We start from the raw sequence: 23484 nt of genomic DNA, 5'->3' as shown, positions 1-23484 counted from the left end.
AAGGTAAGTACCTAGGAGCCCCACGGAGGCTGTGAGCAGAGTGGTAACACAGCTGCGTGCCCAATGGAAGTCAATGGAGAAGTTGCAGTTTTGGGGAAGTAGTTCCCTTCCCAGAGGACCCCGTAGAATTTCCTTGGAGGATGGAAGGTTGGAGAGCCACCCCACCCGTGGATGCCCCGAGAACCAGGTTACTTAGACCAGGGCAGCCAGGTGCATAGGGGTGATGAGACGTGGCAAATCTCCGTAGACAGCATTGGAACACTTAGAAGAAAATACCTCTGGAGAAGACCGTGAATAAGTCCGGTGGAATCTGGAAGTGAAGAACCTGCAACCACTTGGTTGTGACCAGGAGGCACGAAGATACAGTGCCTACCAATGTCGGAAGGTTCAGAAGAGTAGACTGTGACCTTGTTGCTGCAGCTGTGAGGATCAGGTGATACTGAGGAAGACTAGGAGCTGTGCACGAGCTGTACCTTGTTGGATGTCTGTAACTAGGTGGTCAGTGTCTGGTGGGAGCACTAACAAGCCTTGTAGCCGCAACTGGCGTGCCGAAGGTGTTGTGTAGTTCTTACCAATTCGTAGGACCAGCGCATTATTCTGACAACCTAAACTAAGGGCTTGGGGTCGAGACTGATCAAAACCCCGCAGGATATGTTGGCCCTATAGACCACCTAGCTCACAGTGCCACCGCAAGCACCTCCCCCCAACTTTACTAGGGAGTGAATAGTTTCTGGCAACCACTGAACACTACAACCCTGACCCCTTAAAGATTGTGGAAACATTACAGAACATTTTGCTCAGTCACTCGTGCTTACTTATTCTCAGAGAAATATACAGAGAATACACAGTCAGACGTGTTCAATATTATTTATGGAACCAACATTATTCTTGCATAAAATGTGTGCTGCAATGAATAGTAGACAGAAGCAGATAAACGTTGATTACAAGCACCAACAGCGTAAATAGTAGATACAGTCCCACCACGGTGCAACACAATTGTATATATACATGCATATATACAAGGTAGTAATCTAGCGTACTCCTACTATGCGGACCCTACTCTAAGTGTACCTAGAGTGTGTGTTGGTGTAGAGCCAAGAATCCCCCCAAGGGACGATCCAATACCTGATGGATAGTGTGAAGGACCCCTTCTTGGTGATGAACTGAAATCACGAGATGTCAGGTTGCTGCGTGGTGATTTCTCAGCATGAAGGACCCTCTTTGTCAGCGGAAGTACCTACTCTACTAACCTATCGGGATGCTTATCTTCTATAATAGAAAGCAGCCTTGCGATGTACGCATTAGATTAGTGATGTTGTGAATATGTAGATAGCCCTGTCGCCCTGTGGATGAAGATAGTGATGACATTTGTATGTAGTAAGGCCTGTGTACATGATGATGACAGCGTTGTGATAATGTTGTGCGAAGCTAGATGTAAAACAAGTTTTGTTTCAGAGAAACGAGTCCAACATTGTAGTGCATGCAAATGTATGCAAAACGTCACAGCTTGGAAATGTTATTCTTGAGGACAATGTAGGAAATAAGCTGCTTCACTACATGGGCCTGACCCAGGAATATAACAAAGGAGCAATGTTGGGACCACCAAGCTCCAAGGTACTCTCCATCAGCAGGAGAGTCCAAGCAGGCTCCCGAGCAAGCAGGGGAGCCCACTGAAGCAGTAGAAGACCCTCAGGAGTACCCACAGGCCTTAGGCACAGGAGTGGCAAGATGTCAAGAATTCCTGTCATACAAGGGAAACACGCCCTTATGTAAACAGGAGAGCTGTTACATAACTCAAGGAAAACACGCCCTTATGTAAACAGGAGAGCTGTTACATAACTCAAGGGAAACACGCCCTTATGTAAACAGGAGAGCTGTTACATAACTCAAGGGAAACACGCCCTTATGTAAACAGGAGAGCTGTTACATAACTCAAGGAAACACGCCCTTATGTAATCAGGAGAGCTGTTACATAACTCAAGGAAAACACGCCCTATAAAGGGAGGAACCGGGAGGTACAACGCTGTCGGATATTGTGTTCACACCGACGTACCTGCTTCGTGAAGAGCAGTGTTCCGGAGTGGTGCTCCAGTAAGGCAAGAACGGAGGTAGGTCGAGTCGTTACTCCCTGGGCCGTGTCTTGCCCCATCGTCACCTGTGAAGGACCCGGAAGCTCTACCGGTCAACCATTGAGCTTCGCTTTTTGACTCGGCTGAGTCCAAGCGCAGTGGCGATTTTGCTGGTTGGAGTCGTAACTCCCAGCCCGACCAGAGACACAGGGACTGCCAGCTGTAACGCACACCAGGAGGTGTTTGCCGCGTTACAGACTCGGAAGTCCACAGGATCGATCGAGCGGCTGCTCTCGGTTCAGTCTTCTTGCTTGTGATTGGGGTATCGGTGACGCATCACCAGGAGGTGACTCCGCGTCCCGGTGCAGTCTGAGGAAGAGGTTGAGCGGCTGCTCCCTTCAGGTAGAGACCCCGGCTGGGTGTTTCCCTGACTCCTCGATTCTCCCCAACACTCTTCGTGCCCCTCACAGCCTACCGATTGGCATTGTCGGCCATTTCATTTCTGCCCTCTGTTGGCATACGCCGGGACCGGCGTATATGCAGAGGACGGTTAGGACCATCCGTGCTGTGGGCTGGTAACGTACTTAGCCTGGAGGATTCCAGTGACTATAACTTGTTTATTCTTTGTATTATATTTGCCTTCATTAAAACAACTAACCCTTCACTAGTGGTTGCGTCCTCATTGTCGTGTCTGTTAAACGATCCTGAGACGTTCAGGGCGTTACACAAGAGGACCTCGAGCAGCTCACCAAAGATGAAGGCCCACAGTGCAGAGGATGCGGTGAGGACGCTGATATTGGAGGGAAGAGATGCTGGAGGCTGCAGCTTCTTGTAGCCCGAAGATCTCTGGAGTTCAGAGCCAACAAGCCTGAGCAACGGCAAGTAGACGCTGTGCAGAGGGGTTCAGTCCAGACGAGGGCTACTTGCCTCAAAATTGCAGAGAGGACAGGTTCGGTCTCGAGGGAGTTGCAGAACCCTCACCTGTGTTGAGCCTCCGGTAGTCCGTAGGACAGCAGGCGCAACAGACTGGTCAGCTTTGTTGCAGTGCCTTCATATGCAGGGAAGTGACTCCTTCACTCCAAGGGAGATTACTTCGGGTGTCCCTGAAGCCTACTGGCCTGTTGAAGAACCTGGAAGAGGCACAGACGCTGAAGAATTGAGCAACGAGACCAGGAGCAGCAGGAGTCTTCCTCCAAGTGTCCAGATGGTCAAAGAGTGACATAGTTTCAGACTGGAGTCTTGCCCCACGACGAATGCTTCCTCTGATGCTGAATGAAGTGAAGACTACCTTGGCTAAACAGACAGTGACACAGATTTAGTCATCCAAATAGGACAGAATGTTATTTAAAATATTTGAATACTTCGAAATCACCGAAAAACTGAGCAGAAGTAAACCTTCCTGGACAAATGCAGAAAGAAACAAAAATTGAGCATTATTATTTTTCCATAAAGCCAAACAGATGGTGCCAAACCTCTCGACTGCAATTTCCTTGACGTTGGCAAACGGTGTCGAGAGTGTCAGTGTCGGGAGGGAGAATGTCTGGTCACAGAGTCTCCTTTTCTGGGGGACAGTACCTGTCCTCTGCCGCTTTTCTGGCGAATGGTGAAACGCTCCATTCTTTCTTTTCATCCTCTCTTCATCTGCTATCATGTCTTCCATCCAGACACGCAGCCTGTTACATTCTCTGACCTTTAGGGTTCTTTTAGACATTTTGCTGCACAAGTCTTGTGGGCATTGAAGCTCACCATCTTTCTGCCACAGGATGGACATTTGGTAAAGAGAGCATGCATTCGGACTGAAAATTCCATCAGAATTCCTGAAAAAAATGTGCACTTGACAGAAGAAGTGACAAACAATCAAGTAGTAACCTATTAAAAGCGCTGAAAAGGTTTTGTAGAAAGTTTTAAAGTCCTGCTTGAAGGAGCCGGAAAATAAAACCCATACTCTCGGGCAAACTGCCACTGCAGTGCATTGTTGGACGGGGGTACCTCTGGGGTCCTTGAAGGTGCAGGTCCATTTTTTTAAGCTTCTCAGTGATAGCCGATTAAGCTGTCTTTTCCTTCTTATGTCTGTTTATAGGTAGTCTTTTTTCTATGGCAAAGTGTTGCAAGTTTAAAGGCTTTATTAGTCTATATTTATCAGTTCTCTCCTCCAGCATTCATCAGGAAAATACATCGGACAATCTTCATTGTAACTATGGAAAATGTTTTTTATTGATGAACACTATTCAGTGTCTTGTGAAATATATATGTGTGTGTGTATATATATATATATATATATATATATATATATATATATATATATATATTTATTGAAAAGGATGAGAGGGACGCAGCCCTCAAATGCCAAATGTTGAAACTGCTGGATAGACTACTTAAATGTCTTAAAGTAGTCCCGCCTCATCTTCGAGTGAAGTGAGCACACCTGACCCACATACACACTGGTACCACCCTTGCAGCTTGGAATGGAGAACTGCATTTCCCATAGTGCAGCTCAGTGTCCAGCCTGGGCGGGAGGTTCCTGTGGCATGGAGTTGAGTTACTCACAGTGAGTGGGGGGCTAATTCAGAGCATTGGTCAGGTGGAATGCATCCCAAATATCAGCAGTGGGGCCTCCCTTGCCCCTACTTCCAGCCGCACTTCCTTACTTTGGGCAGAACTGGAGACAACGGCACAGTGTCCACGTCCCTCCATACAGTGATGGACTGCACTTGTCAGCAGGTCATTATCCCTCATGGTTTGTGTGATGGTCCTCAGCTGCCGATCCCTCGGTAAATTCAAAGTGTTGCCACCGTTGCCGAGAACACTAAGCGGAAGGGTCCCTCCTGCGTGCCATTGGCAAACACGCAAAACATGAACCGGAAATCTTCTCACCATTGAAAAGGATGAGAGGGACACAGCGGAGCGGGATATATATATATATATATATATATATATATATATATATATATGTATGTATGTATGTGTATGTATATATATGTGTGTATGTATATATATGTATATATGTATGTATGTATATATATGTATGTATATATATGTATATATATATATAAACTTCCTCGCAAGTAGGAAAGCAGACGCCGTGTCTTGTGCTTCAATATTTCTTTTATTCGGTCAGCTAAAACGTTGAACGCGTTTCGCTTGTCCCGCAAGCTTGTTCACCAACATTTTACATAAAGTTTTGCCGCCATTTTAAGTGCTCAGTGCATACGTTGTGCGTAAAGAACTAAATCATAAACATTAACAACAGACTCGTAGTTCCATGTATATCGAGGTTACTACAGAACTCGGGAAATTAATTTATACATACAATTCACATTAATGTAACCATTCTTATCAAATTAAAACAATTCCGCGATAAAAATTATTTGTCATATATTTGCATAATACAAATTACAGAGAAAATAAGGCTCCTTCTCTGAATAGCCTTATATCAATAAAGACACTATTGCCCTAGTGGGCCAACATTAAAGACACAGAATCGTTTTGATAAATACTGTTAGTATATGATCATAATGGATTAAGCCCAAGTGGGCAAATACCAATATTTTAAAGCCCAACTTCCTTTATTCTAGACTACTGTTTAAACTAAGTCTGTTGAACGTAAATGAATACAAAATCAGTGAGACTACAAAACTCTAAAGAAATCCTACTTACAAAAAATGAATTACATTTTTTTTTTTTTAATTAACTGAAAGGAGAGGGAGTGAAGTTCACTATAATTTTATAGATGTGTATGAAAATCTTCTTCTATATTAAGGCCTTCAGGGATCTTAGTATTAAGCCTAATAATATAGTTAGATTCTAACCTCCTCAATTTTTTGACCCGATCCCCACCTCTCTCACTCAGTGGGACTGCATCAATTACAAAATACTCAAGTCCTTTGGTATTTCTGTCGTGGAATTGGTCAAAGTGTCTTGCCACGGGGTAGGATTTATCCCCGTTTTTAATGGCCCTCAAGTGTTGTAAGACACGCTTGTGTACTTGCAGTATTGTACTCCCAACATAACGTAAACCGGGGATAAATCCTACCCCGTGGCAAGACACTTTGATCAATTCCACGACAGGAGGTTAGAATCTAACTATATTATTAGGCTTAATACTAAGATCCCTGAAGGCCTTAATATAGAAGAAGATTTTCATACACATCTATAAAATTATAGTGAACTTCACTCCCTCTCCTTTCAGTAAATTTAAAAAAAAAAAAACTTAATTCATTTTTTGTAAGTAGGATTTCTTTAGAGTTTTGTAGTCTCACTGATTTTGTATTCATTTACGTTCAACAGACTTAGTTTAAACAGTAGTCTAGAATAAAGGAAGTTGGGCTTTAAAATATTGGTATTTGCCCACTTGGGCTTAATCCATTATGATCATGTACTGACAGTATTTATCCAGTATTAGGGGTGTCTTTCATAGATTCACATGCCTGAATCTTTCCCCGTCGTCGAGACGGGAGCCTCCGGTACATAAAAAAGTAATGTCCTATAAACATACATAGAGAAAAATAGGCCTAAGGGCCTCCCCTTAGCCGCCTATCTTAGTCCTTGTGTAAAAAGGACCAAACTCTTAGAGTCAGCCAATCAGCTATCACCTCCCTTTAGAACCTTCCTGGCAGGAGCCTCAGTCCCTCAGATTTTCTACCGCACGTTGTGCTAGGGAGTCTCCAGCCTGAGTTCTCCTCAGGATCTCTTTCAAGCCAGATTATTCACGTTTTTTGGTGACTTTTTTCTTCAGGATTTAAACGCTGACTACTTCAGGCCTCTTATTGCTGCAGTGAGTGTTTATTTCATCTACAACTCCTGGCATGTCTGAATCCCAGAAGAAAGCCCTTTTCAGGGCTTGTTCTTCATGTGGTAAGAAGAGGCTGCATGTGGACGACAAGCATGAACTATGCTTGTATTGCCTTTATCCGGACCACGTCCCTAAGGACTGTAAAATATGTAGGTCTTTTCCACATAAGACCTTGAGAGACAGGGAGGGCCGCCTGCTTATCTGGCTGGACAGGCTCAAGGACAAAGACAGTGTGGTGTCCTCAGAGGCGAGCTTTTCCGGAACCTCTGAAGTCTCCCTGAAGAGGCCGAGAGTGACATCTCCTGGCCCCTCAGACGCTCCTCCTAAGAAGACACACAAGACGTCTTCAGAGGCAAGATCTTCGAAATCTTCAGCGTCTGACAAGGTCTCTCTCACTTTCAAGAAGCCTACTCTGTCGGCCACAAAAATTGCGACGCCATCCTCTGCGCAAAAAAGGCCCTCAGGACATGTCTCCACAGCAACGACGACCGTGTCCACATCCACAGCGGCGTCGGTCCGCTCGTCGACGACGACGACCCCTTCATCATCGTCTGCAGGTACCCCTATCTCGTCTATTATACTCTTAAAACCGTCGTCTAAATCATCGTCGACAACGAAGATAGTCCCATCGAGGACCTAGTCGATGAGGAGCCCTCCGTCGACGGAAGAGTCGACGACGAGGATATCCATGACGAGCGCGTCGACGACGAAGGCATCGTCGACGAAGATGTCAACGAAGATGTCGACGACCAAGGCATCGTCGCCGAAAGCGTCGACGACGGAAGCGTCGACGACGGAAGCGTCGACGACGGAAGCGTCGACGACGGAAGCGTCGACGACGGAAGCGTCGACGACTGAGGCGTCGACGACTGAATCGTCTACGACCGCATCGTCGGCGAAGACTTCGTCGACGAGGAAATTATCGTCGATGGGGACGCCGTTGGTGACAGCCATACCGTCGACGACGGAGCCATCGACGGGAATGTCGTCGTCGTCCATGGGACGGAAAACCACGGAGGTTTCTGTGCAAGGATCTGCGGGCAAACTTTCCAGACCACAGATTACCCCGGAAACAACATCTCCAAGCAAGGTCCAAACCAATTTACCTCTGGAGATTCTGCAGAGCGAAGAGTCCGAGGAGGAGCTCTTTCAGCAAGCTACTTCCCCTTCCGAGCTGTTTGTCAAATGCCAAAGCACGGACGAGGAGCAGGAAGATTCAAGCGCGCTGGAGCGCCCCGTCCAGGAACAGGTCCGCACGGAGGTCACTCCAATGGTCTGCCTCCCTCTGGCAATAGTTAAGGACCTCAAGTTCCTTATCAGGGATTACAAACAACGTTTCCCAGAACCACCAAGGCTGGATACAGGGGTCCCAGTGCCAACTACAAACCCCCCATCGACCGCCCCAAGGCAATCACGGCCGGTTACGCAGGTCTGCCACGAGCCGCCACCTCAGGTGATAGTCATCGGATGAGGAGGCTGAGGAGATGGAAGAGGGAGAGGTCCAGGGAGACCAATCAGACCAGGATGAGGAGGAGGAGTATGTAGCATCTTCACCACCTTCCCCACAACCGCGCCAGGCGGATTTACCACCTGTGGATATTGGTGGTTTTCATAAGCTCGTTGAACGGGCTGCAACGCGGTTCCATATGGTCATGGAGTCGGCGGAGACGGAATGCTTCCTCCATGACTTTAAAGAGCAGACGAGGAAGACGACCAAATCAATCCCTATCATCGACTTCCTCTGGGACCAGGGAAAGAAGTTGATGCTGACGCCAGCCTCAGTTCCTGCGGTTGTTCCGCGCCTGGATAAGAAGTATAAGGCACCGTCCACGGCACCAGCTTGCCTGACTGGCCACCCGAAGCCGGATTCTGTCGTGACTCAAGCAGCCCAGAAAAATTCTCGAAATCCCTCCTCGCCTCTGTCAGCACCACCGGACAAGGAGGGCAGAAAATTAGACACAATAGGCAAAAGGTTTTCGACCACTTCGGCAATGACCATCAAGGTGGCCAATTCCATAGCCCTTTTAGGGCGTTATAACCGCCAACTTTGGGAGGATATTGCCCCATATTTAGCAGAACTTCCGAGTGCGGTTCATGATGAGGTGAAGGCACTACTTTCCGAAGGCCAGACTTCTGCGGCCGAGATTATCGACTGCGCCATAGATGTAGCCATGACAGGCTTTCGTCAACTGGCTGGGGCTGCAGTCCTGCGCCGTCAAGGATGGCTCAAGGCGACATCGTTCAGGCAGGAAGTACAGACGAAGGTGCTAGATATGCCCTTCGACGGACAGCATCTATTTGGAGATAAAATTGACGAGGCGCTACAAGCCATTAAAAAGGACACGGACACGGCTAGAGCGCTTGGAACCCTGCAGGCAAGGAACCAGTCCTTTCGGGGCAACAAATCTAGAGGTCAGTCCTCCTACAGAGGATCCTTCCAGAATAAGTCCTCATATTCTTTCCAGAATAAGACCCAGTACCAGCAAAAGCATCAACAGGGTCGACAGTCATCTTACGGAAGATCTAATTTCAAGGGTAAGAACCAGAAGAGGGGCACCGGCGGACGCCAGTGACCGCTTACTCCAGCCAGTCCAGCTACCATCTTCTTCTTCACAAATTGGAGGAAAATTGACCCATTTCCTAAAAAATTGGCGCATCATCACCTCAGATCGTTGGGTGCTCCAACTCCTCAGATTCGGCCATTCCCTAGAATTTACCGCCATCCCGCCTGCAACCCCTCCCCGCAGGTTTCCACACAGACATCTGCGGCTGCTGCTCCGGGAAATATCGGAGATGTTACGCAAGGGAGCAATCGAGCGAGTTCCATCAGCTCAGAGGGAGAAAGGATTCTACTCCCGTTTCTTTCTGATACGAAAGAAAGAAAAAAAGTGGAGGCCTATCTTGGACCTCAGAGCACTCAACTCTTTCCTAAAGAGTCGGTCGTTCAGGATGGTGACGGTCCAAGAAATCCTAGGCATTCTGGAGGAAGGAGATTTCATGACATCCTTGGATCTTCAGGATGCTTACTATCACATCCCGATTCTCAAGGGGCACAGAAAGTTTCTACGTTTCGAAGTGGCAGGACAGCACTACCAGTTCAAGGTCCTTCCGTTTGGCCTCAAATCCGCTCCGCGGATTTTCACCAAGTGCCTTTCTCCTGTGGCAGCTTTCCTACGTCAAATGGGTCACCAAGTTTTCCCCTACCTAGACGACTGGCTGGTCAAGGCGCCCACGGCCGTAGGCGCAACCAAATCCTCCAACGCTTGTACCAATCTTTTCCAACATCTAGGACTGACACTCAATCTTCAGAAATCACATATGTCCCCAACGAGAAGCATCACCTTCCTCGGGGCTACCTTAAATACGGAATGCGCGAGAGCATTTCCTTCAGACGAAAGAAAACACAGGATCATATCGCTGGCCAAGACGGTGGCATCAAGGAAATCCCTGAGGGTTCACACCTTCAAGTCACTCCTGGGAATGATGTCTTCTTGTATACTACTCATCCCTCACTGCAGGCTGCGGATGCGTCCATTGCAGGAGGCTCTCTCGAACCAGTGGACTCAGAGTACAGGTTCGTTCGAAGACATTATAAGCATAACACCGCAAATATCCAAGAGTCTCGAGTGGTGGAAGGACTCCAGAAACCTCTCGAGAGGACTACCGTTCCTGCTTCCAGCAGCGCCGCTGGTGATCACCACGGATGCATCTCTAGCGGGCTGGGGAGCTGTCCTTCAGGACCTCAGAGTAAGTGGCAAATGGTCGGATCGGGAGCAACGCCTCCATATCAATCTGCTGGAGTTGAGGGCTGTGTATCTAGCGCTGCAGGCCTTTTTACCACGCATCCAGAACTCCCAGGTGCTCGTCAGAACGGACAACACCACGACGATGCATTATCTGAACAAGCAGGGAGGAACGCGTTCGCTCACTCTATCGCGCGAATCGCAGAAGATCTGGAACTGGCTTGTTCTCCATGGGATCACCCTCAGGGCGGACTACGTCCCGGGAAAGGACAACACCATTGCGGACGCCCTAAGCAGGCAGAAATCCCTCTCCCACGAATGGGAGCTCAACGAGAGTGCACTAACACACGTATTCTCGGAGTGGGGGGTTCCAGGAATCGACCTGTTCGCCACCAGGGAGAACGCCAAATGCCCAAGCTACGCAAGTTGGCATCCCCAACCGGAGTCGCTCGGAAATGCCTTTTCCATAGGCTGGTTCAGCGTATTTGCGTACGCTTTTCCACCGTTCCCGATGATTCCCAGGGTCCTCAGGAAGATGAAGGCGGAGCCCTGTACCCTAATTCTGATCGCCCCGTACTGGCCGAGGCAGCACTGGTTCTCGGACCTTCATCGCCTCTCCATCAGGACACCGATTCGTCTAACACAGCACCCGAACCTGCTGACAATGTCCAACGGGCAGGTGCAATACCCGAACCTCCAATCGCTCAGGTTATCGGCCTGGCTCCTGAGCACAGAGAGTTCTGCCATTTGAACATCCCGCAGGAATGCAGGGACGTGCTAGCAAAAGCGAGGGCGGACAGTACCAACAAAACCTACTCTCTCAAATGGAAACGCTTCTGCGTTTGGTGCTCGGAGAAGGGCCTGAGACCACTTCATATCACGCCCGAACAGATATTGCCATATCTCCTGCTCTTGTCACAGTCCGGATTAGCGCATGCATCCATAAAGGTGCATCTGGCGGCAATTTCACGGTTTACCAGGACTTTCAAAGGCCCGTCTCTCTGGTCCAGTAGACTTGTTAAACAGTTCCTTAAGGGTCTTTATTGTTCCTTTCCAAGACCTCGAAGGGTCCCACCGACATGGCACCTCAACTTGGTCCTTAACCAACTCATGAAGCACCCCTTTGAGCCCATCCACCGAGCTTCCATCAAGTACATCTCATGGAAAACGGCTCTATTACTCGCTCTAACATCTGCCAGGAGAGTCAGCGAGTTGCAAGCTCTCTCCATTCAGGAGCCCTTCATGCAGTTCAAACAGGACAGGGTGGTGCTGAGGACAAATCCCAAGTTCATACCGAAAGTGCCTTCAGACTTTCACCTCAACGACCTGGTGGTCCTACGCTCCTTCTTTGCAAACCCTACCACGGCAGCAGAAAGGACGCTCCATTCTCTGGATCTCAAACGGTGTCTTAAGTTTTATATAGACAAGACAAAAACCTTCAGAGTCTTCGCAGTTATTTGTGGCCTACAGCAGACCAAGGCTGGGTATGCCCCTAACAAAACAGAGCATTTCAAGGTGGATCTCTTCTGCAATAGCGTTCTGCCATGAAGGGGCCGGACGGCCGTTGCGAGACAGGGTGGAAGCACACTCCACCAGAGCGATGTCCACATCAGCAGCGCTGTTCGCTGGAGTGCCGATTTTGGACATCTGTAGAGCGGCGACGTGGAAGTCACCGCATACCTTTTCCAGACACTACTGCCTGGATGCCGAACTTACGAAGGATGCGGCAGTGGGCCAGGCGGTGCTCTGCCATCTGTTCCAGTGAGGTGAGCCTTCCAACAACCCGCCTTCCTGGTATGCACATTCTTTACTGTTTTACTGTTTGTTGTATGCCAATGTTTCAAACTGTTATGGTAATATGTGTATTATCTAAAATAACTATATGGCATGTTACATCAGAAATGTGCATAATGTATTGCTAACTACTCTGATTCAGGCATGTGAATCTATGAAAGACACCCCTAATACTGGATAAGAAACGCGTTACTTACCTGTAACAGCAGTTATCCAGTATTGGTGTCTTTCATAGATTCACATGCAACCCTCCCGCCTCCCCTGGAAGGACTCACGTCTCTCTCTAACTGTATTACGCCTACCTAGCTTGGTGCGTACGAAAATCTGAGGGACTGAGGCTCCTGCCAGGAAGGTTCTAGAGGGAGGTGATAGCTGATTGGCTGACTCTAAGAGTTTGGTCCTTTTTACATAAGGACTAAGATAGGCGTCTAAGGGGAGGCCCTTAGGCCTATTTTTCTCTATGTATGTCTATAGGACATTACTTTTTTATGTACCGGAGGCTCCCGTCTCGACGACGGGGAAAGATTCAGGCATGTGAATCTATGAAAGACACCAATACTGGATAACTGCTGTTACAGGTAAGTAACGCGTTTCTTATCAAAACGATTCTGTGTCTTTAATGTTGGCCCACTAGGGCAATAGTGTCTTTATTGATATAAGGCTATTCAGAGGAGGAGCCTTATTTTCTCTGTAATTTGTATTATGCAAATATATGACAAAGAATTTTTATCGCGGAATTGTTTTAATTTGATAAGAATGGTTACATTAATGTGAATTGTATGTATAAATTAATTTCCCGAGTTCTGTAGTAACCTCGATATACATGGAACTACGAGTCTGTTGTTACTGTTTATGATTTAGTTCTTTACGCACAACGTATGCACTGAGCACTTAAAATGGCGGCAAAACTTTATGTAAAATGTTGGTGAACAAGCTTGCGGGACAAGCGAAACGCGTTCAACGTTTTAGCTGACCGAATAAAAGAAATATTGAAGCACAAGACACGGCGTCGGCTTTCCTACTTGCGAGGAAGTTTTGTTGAATATTATCGGACCGTGCTTGGGAGGTCCGTTCGTCGACGCGCCCCCTGGTTTGGAGGCGGTAGGCACAACTGAGCAAACGGAGGAGCAATATATATATATATATATCACTCACGGGGACGGTTGCATTCAGTTTATTCCAGCAATGCAACAAACGGACGCGTTTCGGCTTGCGCCTTTCTCGATGTTCGAAGAAGGAGCGTTTATAAATTTCGTGTTTACACCCCCATGATTTAAGCACCCATCCAGGAGTGCTCCTGAATAGGTGACTAGAGCGAAATATATAAATATATACGCTACTGGACGGGTGCTTAAATCATGGGGGTGCGCCTTTCTCAAATATATAATATATAATATTTTGAAGGTACGGAACTATTCAAGGTTTATGATTTCAATGAAGATTCCTACGATGCAGAACTGTCTACAGGCATGTAACCTTTCCTTTCAGCTCAAAGCTGCCTTTTATCACTTCATTACTCCCACAGATTATGACCAGATTCGGCAACCATGTGGATGTTTTACTTTGTTTGGCTTTTATTGCTTGCAATAACGAGCAAAATTTCCACCTCCAATGCGTTTGTCAGTTTAATCAAATCTTCATTAATAACTGCTAAACTCTAGGCTGTCAGGTTGATTAATGAAATAACAGTTCCTGTTTTAGGAAGTTTTCTTTGCGCCATATTAGACCTTCTTGTCAAGGAATTGCTGTTATGATGAAGTCGAAGATGGGAAATCCTAGCTTTCTACATGCCTGTACATTCCCCCTTTCGTCCCCGTTTCTGAGGAAGTGTTGATTTTTGAAGTATGCTTTCTACTTTGTATATTTTGTGCCTTCATCTTTTATCCTTGCCTTTGGATACATGGGGGTTATGTGGGACCAATGTCATTGTCTGGAGTCCTGCCATTAGGAACCCTGATGTCCCTTGCGGGGCGATGCTATAGCAAATGTGTGACTAGCACAGATTAGTTGTCACCTAGCACTGGTTGGGGGTATTGATAGAAACATTTCTGAATCTAGTATGCTGTCTAAACAACTTTGAGATTGCAGGAGGTAATTAACTCTTTTGTTCAATTGGTGTACATTCTAATTGTCTTTTAGGTTTCACGTCTTCATTTGGTTCACTGGGCCACGGAGGCTTTACTTCGTTCTCATCATCTTCGTTTGGGGGCACAGGGATGGGCAACTTCAAATCAGTATCCACTTCTAGCAAAATAATCAATGGCAGAAAGATCACTACAAAGAGGTATTAAATTGCTTGGTCCAATATTTGTGGTGGTCATACTTGTACAGCTATTGCATGTTACTGTTTTAAATTAGAATTATGCAAAGCATCTAAGGCTTTCCTCTTGTGAATCCACATTTATCTTGTTAAGTAATGTTTGCAGTGTTTTTTTGCTTTGACTTTTGAATCTGCATTTGTTTGACATGTAATTGGAGTTCTTCATTGAAATCTAATATAGTGCTGGGAACTGAGAGTCTGTGCTAATATCTGTATGAAGGTACACACTACTCACAAAGACAATTTAACCTACAGAGCCTACAAATTTCCAGGAGCTAACTACGGTAGCCTAGAATAACACCTCTGCCCCCCACCTGGCCGGTCCATGCTTCTCTCTGACTTAATAGAATAGCATGAATGGGTAGATACGTTTCAAAAGAGAGAAACACAGAGAATAATTCCATGCATAATGCATTTTGGCCCTCGTTTTGTCAGTGTGGCTTGACCTGTTAGATCAGTACTGAAGAAACAGCAGATCTTCTATAGATGCACTTAAGCTGGTATTTCCATAATAACAATTTTCTCTCAGGGATCTCAATTGGTAATCGTAAGCACTGAATAGTCTCGCCCATGTGCTGGGATCACAGAGCACTTCTTTACAATATATATTCTTAAGAATATGTGTTTGCCTTTCTTCAGTAAGGCCAGGTTAAGCACTTAATTTATTAACATGTTTTGCAGCCTATAAATGAGGCTATATTGGCCAATTGCTTTAATTTGCATTTAAAAAAGGGTTATCCTATAATTTAAAGACCAGGAAAAAATAGGAGCTGTTATTTGTCCTTCTAAATCTCATTCACAAACCTTTTTTAAACAAAAATGGTGAAGGAAGTGGACAATGTGATGTTATATGCTGCAGCTCTGCAGATATGAATTGTGACTGTGACTTTATGGTGCTTGTCACAGGGGCTACAAAACCGAACCTTCCATTACCTGCTCTATCAATGTCTGCACCAGTGATTTTTTAGACTTCACCAACGTGCAGCATCAAGACTCCTAGTTCCAGGTTTATTAGAACCAGTCCTTAAATGTGTACTCATGCCAGCTGCAGCCAAAGCAGTTTTGTCTAGGCTTCAAAACAAAGATAAGCCTCCAAAGCAGGCCCCGTTGTTCCTGCGGTGGGATCCTCCTGTTTTGATTCTTAATTTGGCTGCAAAGAAAGTACGTTCTACTACACCTTCATTCACAGTTCCACCATACAAAAAGTAGGAAACTAGATTCAGTGGGATGTAAGGTGTGTGGCACAGCTGCCACACCCATCATGAAAGCGGCAAGTGCATCTACCCTGCTAGGCAGGTACGACAGATACTTATGGGAGACTCTGCAGCAGTTTTTTGAAGACCTCCTAAGAGACTGCATAGAAGACTTCCTTGAAATCATGTACAAAGGCATGATTTCTCAAACCAAGTAATTAGCACTGCTGCCAATTTATCGTTGTTGGCATCACACCACTGCTTTCACTGTTTGGCCCTCAGATGACATTCTTGGCTTCATCTTACGGCAGACATCTCGTCAGAGAACACTTAATCTTCCTTTCTCTGGTAACATTCTGTTTGGGAGTCATACAGATGAGGAAATGATTTGAAAGAAGACTGAGATGGAGACCTTAAAGGCAGTTGGTCTGGAGAAACGTAAGGAGCAACAAAAGCACCCTTACAAAAGGCCTTTCTATTCTGAGAGGGTTCAAACCCTTCAATGATTGCAAGAATACCACCAACAGCAGCAGCAAAGACCTTTCTAGCCGCACCAAAGGCATCAACCAAAAAGAAGAGCTGGCCACCTACCTGCCCAAGCAGGAAATCCTCCTACAGGCTCCAAAGACTGAGCCTCTTCTTCCCCTCCTATTACTTACTCCTCTAGGGGGAAGTATTTCTCAATATGTAATAGAGTGGCAATCTAACACAAATTATGCCAGGTTTACATATATTGTACAGAATGGTTGTTGTCTCGGATTCACCAGTCCTCCACCAAATATTCCTCCAAAATCATCCAATCAAGATCTGAAAATGCTTACTGTTGTTGCCAACGATATACACTGGCAGATAGTAAAGGAGCAAATTACCGGAGCTCCAGCCCCAAATGGTATTCCCCAGTCAATTTATAAAAGTGACCCCACAAAATGGGCTGAGGCAAGGCCCCACTTTTTAACTACTCCCAAACGGGAGAAATGATCCTAGCCTAATGAAAAGGCTCAATCGTCTCCTACATTTTCAAGGAAGCTAACAAACTTGAGCCAGGCAACTACAGGCTGATAACCCTAATTGACAGAGGCAAAACACTATGCCTGGATCCTGCTAGAGCACCTCCTCTAATGGGCTACCTCGATTCAATTATTCTGCTTAATCAAACCGGTTTCACAAGAAAAACTGGAACCTTGACAAATATGATGGCTTTATCACTCATTCTTGACACCTCAAAGTGCAAAACGTTCTCTTTATCTGTTACATCGACTACCAAGCCGCCTTTGAGTGTGTAAACTGAAACAGGCTCTCGAGGAAACTAAGAAACTGTCTCATTCCCCTGGCCCTTCTAGGAGCAGTTGAAAATCTATACTCTAACACTTGGGTTAGAATTGAGCTGGGAAGTGGTGCCAACTTATCAAGGGCCATTCAGACAACTACCAGACTAAAACAGGGGTGTGTTTCGGCCCCCATATTATTTAACCTTTTCTGGGAGGCCTGCCCCCAGCCTTGTCCTCTGTTAGTTCACGTGCTCTGAAATTTGGGTTGATACAATTATCAAATCTCCTCTACACCGATGACCTGGTGCTATTCAGCTGGACAAGGGTGGGCATGCAGCGTCTTCTGGGTGCCACCCAAGCATATTCCTCAGCAAATGGTTTGAAGATTAACAGCAAAAAGATAAAAATCATGATTTTCCCCAGGAGCAAACTCGAAGCAAAGGCCAGTTGGTTTCTTGATGGTGACTAGGCTGATAAAACAAGAGAATTTAAATCTCTCAGCTGTCCCCACATTTCAACAGATATTATGATGAGTGTTTGAGGAATCACAGTAACCGAAGCTACCAATGCTCAGGGCGCCAGTTGCCCTACTAGATGGCCTAGATTGATGTAAGATTATAATACTTTTTCCTCCAATACCCGGAAAGTGAGCCGCAACCAATTCCACCCCAGGAGGAGCCCCTACAGCCACCTCCACCATAGATTCCAAGGACCGCTCCGCCTCATCGTCCACATACAAAGACTTTTGCTGTTCTTCCACCCCGCCACTATAATCCCACATCTCTTGAAACTTGCTTGTTGAGTGACAGCAATGTAAAAGACAAGGGGGTGAGCTCCTAGGTCATTTGCAAAGTGCTGACAAGTAGGTTGATTATATATCATTTGCATCTGGTGCACCTACACCACCTCATGCGAACTCCCCACTGGATCACATCTCTCATTTTCAAATATTGATATAATTGAACTCAGTTTATCGACTGGGAATATTTAAGCAAGTGAATCTATGAAAGATACCAACACTGGAGAACTGTTTCAGGTAAGTAACTACTTTCTTATCCCAATAAAAAAGATGCTATTCTGAACAAAAACGTTAGGTCGCAAGATTTTGCTCGACACAGAACTGAAGAATATCTCGAAGTTGCACAAACTAACTCAGGTGTGTATTTATTTTTGCTTAAGTTAAGCGTAACAGCTATTACTCCTTGCATAAAAGGTATTGAGCCCTGCTTAATCCAGTTCCTTCTTGCAGGGTGTTAAAGGTTTTCTGCCAGTAAGGGAGTCCTTTCCTACACTAGATCTTTATATTGTGTTAAAATTGATGGTTCCACTTTTTGAAACCATGCTTAAATAATCTATAAATCATCTTTCTGGGATACTGTTATGTGGCTACAACTTCTGTTTGTACAATGAGTGACAGTCAAGAATTCTCTTCCCAGAACCATACATTGTTCCACAAAAATAAGTTTGATGCTTTCTTATCTCCGAGATTACATCGGATTGTGTCAACAATTCCATACTGCTCATCCTTTCTCCGGAATCCAAGTCATCCTCCTGAGATCCTTCCATACTTTGTCTAGAATCGTATGGAATTGTTTGTATAAACCAATTAAAATGGTTTGTTATGGGTTTAGCAGGATATAAACAGTCCATTCCAAGATTTTTAGTTTCATGTATACAATACTGTTAAACCAAAACGTAAACGGGAGAAACTAAGTGCACATGGAAACAAGCTAATATGACAGTACTGTTGAAAAATAATCCCATCCCTGAAATCTGAAGAGTAGCAACCCGGAGATCAATCTGTGTGCTTACCAGACCTCTTGGTTCAGACTTGAGAATAGATTCCCATGTGGGTCAAGCCTCTAATACTTTTGGTTAATATTGCCTATTCTTACAAGTGTATTAGATATCCTTGCGGTTTGGCCACCGCTTTTCTTTGGCGAGGAGGGTGGAGATATGGAATGCTACAATTCTATTTGTTTGACTATCAATTAAGATCCTGTAACAGGAGTGAAAAGTTACTTATAGTAGTCTCAGTTCTTAGAGTAATCTAAATTGAGGTGATGAGCAGCCCAGCTTCATCTGTTTTCTCAATATTGTGGCAACTGTTTAAAGAAGACTGCTGCTGTATCAAATTAACTCCATTTCAACAACTGAAGCAAAGCATTTAGGGTCAGTGACACTGGTTGTTCCCTGAGAGAAAGGCTATTCATTTCCATTTCCTATGGTTTTATTTAGATCACCATTTACAAATATGACAATCTTTGCAGTTTTCTTAAAAAGTCCACCAATTATAATTACAAAAGACAAATGCATTAAGGTAATGTTGCCAGCAAATGGACTCTTAATGAGATGTTTCTCTTTGTGAAAGTTACTTGAGAATCTTTCACCAGGGCAGAGGTTTACAGTTTAATTTCAATAATAATTCTCTTGATTCAGACCTAGTATTACATGGGTAAGTTTACCTGTGTCTTCGGCATTACATTTTTTTTAAACAGCTGGTAATCTTCATTCCGTTTCAGAGACGGTTGTGTGAGGAAAACAAAGCGCACACATCAAATCTGGAGTTGTACTTAAATCCAAAAGACTGTTTGGTTTGTTTTGTCTAGTCCTTGTATCATATTAAACAGTGCATTTCTAAATTGTGTTTACCTATCTTACTGACTAGTGGTTTTGTTTTAAAGAATTATTGAGAATGGACAAGAAAGAGTGGAGGTCGAAGAAGATGGCCAATTAAAGTCCTTAACAGTAAATGGTAAGGAGCAGCTGCTACGCTTGGATAACAAATAAATTCAACGCACGCATTTAACAGAAATGTTAAACTAAAAACGAGCACCATTTGTGGATTAACAGGAACGTATTTTGAAGATGTCAAAGGAACTGTACTTTGAGCATAACTGTACCTATTCTACAAAGTATTTATAAAAAGCTCGATGGAGCTTATACTTGTCATAGACTTTCAGTTCTGAGTTGGGACCACATTCATCATTATTTTTGTCTTAATATTGTTGTAAATTTTGTACGCGTTTAGTTTTTATTAAATTGTAGGTGAACCGTGGTTTTTCGTAAGGCTGGTACAAAATGTACTGTAACATTTGCATGAATCTTGCTTTACTGTTTTGTTTAAAATGTTACGTAGCACAGTAGTACTAAATCTGATGTAAATTTAACATTTCCAGCAGTTTTAATTCTCACTTTTTATACATGTGGCAGTGAATGTTAATAATTAATCCATTCCAGAATATTTTTTAGTTGTGCATGAATGCTGGCAGATTGTTTTGACAATTGTTGAACTGTGTAATGTTACCAAGCATAAGCAAACACAAATGAAAGCAAACTGGACTGCAATCTTTTGCTCGACATTGGAAATTAATAAATGCTGATGTTTCTGGTGCATTCTTTCATGCATAGTATCTGCAGCTTTTTGTGTCTTTGTGATTCTGCAGTAGGGTACCCTTATTGATTTTTTTATCTTTTCTAGAAGCTTACATTGAGAACTTTAATTTGTTTTGCAAATTTTTTCCCGTTGATGGAAAACATTACCTAGGCACTTGCGTTTAGTACTGCAGCTCCTAAAATAGAAGTATATAAACCTACAGTGCTAAATGGTACAGGGACTTGATCCCTTTTGGAATGAATAATTTAAATGTGTGCACGTAAATGTGCAGTAATTTACCATTTTTAAAACTTTTGTTTTTTCAATAAAATTTGCCATTGTACAAATCTTTGAAGAGAGCTCCTTGGTATTCTTGAAGAACATTAGTTAATAAAAAAAATCTCTGGAAGTACCTCACAGTAGTGCAACTTTCTTTGTTTTTCCCATACATATCCAGTGCATTTGCAAACTTATCAAATAAATTTGCCTTCTGATGGATACTTCTAACCGCAGATTCTCATCTTTTGAATATCCCCAAATGCTGGACTGAATCAGGAAAATGTCAACAGCCGTGCTCCCACACGCTCGCATGTGGCTCTGTGTGTGCTTGCGCTACTTAGGCTTCGTCCTGCCCCAGACTTGACGGACGGAGCTGCATGTAAATGTCACCCTTGCTGGCTGATGTCCATTCTTTCTTTTTGGTGCCCTTTGACATGGATCTGTAGCTCTGCACCTAAACGTTTTCATTCTTACAACAAAAAATGTGAAGACTGTGCTAGGGAATCATGCCGTCGCTGAATATTACAGGCTTCAAACTGTGTTAGCACTGCAGGAAGCACCTGTTGGCCACAAACCTGCACACAGTGTGCTTCTGGTGCATGGCTCTTGTCATGAATCTGTGCTATATGTACACCCTTATTCAACCAAAGGCAATTCAGTACCGAATGTTGAAGCCGAGCACAATAAGATTTCACGCACAAAACTGTAGTCCCACTTTAAGTCATACACAGGATCTTGTCCCAGTTATGTAACCTGCAAAGGATCTTACTTGAACTCTTCGGATAAGTCGAAGTTCAAACAAAATCCTAAAACGATAAAGCCGGACTCAAACCCAGCCCTCCACTCTAACTCAAAAAAGAAGGCGTGGCAACGTCAAGATACACATTGCACTCCTTCAAAGTTAAAGATAGCGAACTACAGACGTGACAAATGCATTACAAGTAGACAAATGCCACTTATTAAACTTTAGAATGCTTGTCCATGCAACATGGGGCAACAACCCATCACAACATTAAGGGCAAAATACAACTGAAACTTTCTAGTTTATAAATATATGTCACAAACGGGAACACACACAAAACTAGGTTTATTCGTTATCACGAAGACTGCTAATCAAGGACAATAGAGAATCACTGCGTTCCTGATTCACCAGTTAAAACAGATGCTAACAATTCGGCAGGTAAGCTATTTTGATGCATACAAGGCTTATATGATTTGATTGATAGTATCATAATATCTAGTGATGAAGGGTAATACCCTATATGGATACAATACATAGTCATCGAGGGCAAAAGAACAAGTGATATTATAGCACTCGATGCACCAGATCGATAGAACTTGATCCATATTATTTGCAATTTTGTCTTCTTTTTAGGAGAGAAAAGTGTTTTCACCTAAACGCGATAGAATCAATTCAGATCATATAGAAATATCGTGGGACAGTGTTCCACCTGACCTGGGGAATCCAAATAAAAGGGATCCCACAAACTATTTGTCCTGACAAAAGCCAATGACCCCCGAGAGGGCTCAGGTGGGCTGAAACATGTAGACCATTTTTTATGATGCTTAGTTTTCACTGCGTGATGTGAGAGACACATCGTACATCCTATATTCCATCTACTTCCTTTTTAACTTTACCCTTATCTAAATTTTCCATTAAAGCACTTTTTCTAGATAAGAGGTAATTTTAAGTCACAATTCCATATCTGGATCTCAAATAATCTCTCGACCAGAGCAATTACCTCCTGGTGGAGGAAGTAAGACCCAATGATGACACTACCAACTATGAGTACGTCGATGGCAAAGCATATACCATTGATGGAAAATAGCTGTTGAGGGTCCCACAGAACTTTTTCTATTGAGATCCTTCCAGCTGAAGATGATCCCACTCCCAATTTTGGTTTTTGATTACTCCTTCAAAGTCACCTGGTTTTGGAACAGGTTGCTAAACTGGTCCCAATGTGCGGGGGTTCCCTGGGCTTTTGTCAACCATGCAGTAGATGGCTTCCATTAATGCAGCTATTTTGCACATATTAGGAACACTCTGGCCCCCTCTAGCGCCTTCGGGTCCCACAGAGCTGCAAGGGCCTCTAGTCAAAATACTGGTGTAGTGCCGAAACTACAAATGAGTTTAAATCAAGAACGCAAGATATTGTATAAAGAATAAATCGACGCCAGTGAACCATTTGGCTTGAGTTTATTCATTCACATTTGGAGATTAAATGGAGTAACCTCACATAGAGGACATTAAACCAGTGCCCTGGGGACATACTCTACATCCGTGGAGATGCAGCCAATCTAACACTTGATTCACTCGGGTTCATTGAGTGACACCTAGGCGGCACGGAACACCTTAATTACATTAGGAACATAAGAATTTGGTTGATAACGGACTAGCACCCAGTTTTTAAAAAAAAGTTATCATCTACACATAGTGTAGCACCCAATACATGCCTGAGAAGGGTATGTTACTTCACATGGACAACATTTTCAAATTTCCTGTTAAGGCTAAAACAAAATATATATATATATACAAACCTTCTCCCTCAGATCCCATTTATGTGTGAGGGCAGGTACCACCAACCTCTCTAGTAGTCACTAACCATTGTAAAAGAGCAAACTCTCATCTAGCGTTGTTGCACCCGACAAG

At 44.4% G+C, this 23484-nt stretch overlaps 1 protein-coding gene across 9 annotated transcripts in view; it reads left to right on the top strand.

Annotated features, from left to right (window-relative positions):
- DNAJB6 (DnaJ heat shock protein family (Hsp40) member B6) overlaps nucleotides 1-23484 on the top strand; it is a 387002-nt gene that overhangs the window by 130818 nt on the left and 232700 nt on the right. For 5 of the 9 annotated variants that reach the window (XM_085631965.1, XM_085631956.1, XM_085631958.1 and 2 more), the window contains 2 exons: nucleotides 14538-14682; nucleotides 19864-19934. In XM_085631965.1, coding sequence (XP_085488091.1) covers nucleotides 14538-14682; nucleotides 19864-19934 — 216 coding nt within the window. Of the gene's footprint in view, nucleotides 1-14537; nucleotides 14683-19863; nucleotides 20903-23484 lie in introns of those variants that run through there. The other 4 variants (XM_085631961.1, XM_085631962.1, XM_085631964.1 and 1 more) reach the window with 1 other exon arrangement.

Source organism: Triturus cristatus, chromosome 10 (genome assembly GCF_964204655.1).
Source record: "Triturus cristatus chromosome 10, aTriCri1.1, whole genome shotgun sequence".
Classification (NCBI taxonomy): Eukaryota; Metazoa; Chordata; class Amphibia; order Caudata; family Salamandridae; genus Triturus; species Triturus cristatus.
This window is presented reverse-complemented; position numbering and strand designations above follow the sequence as displayed.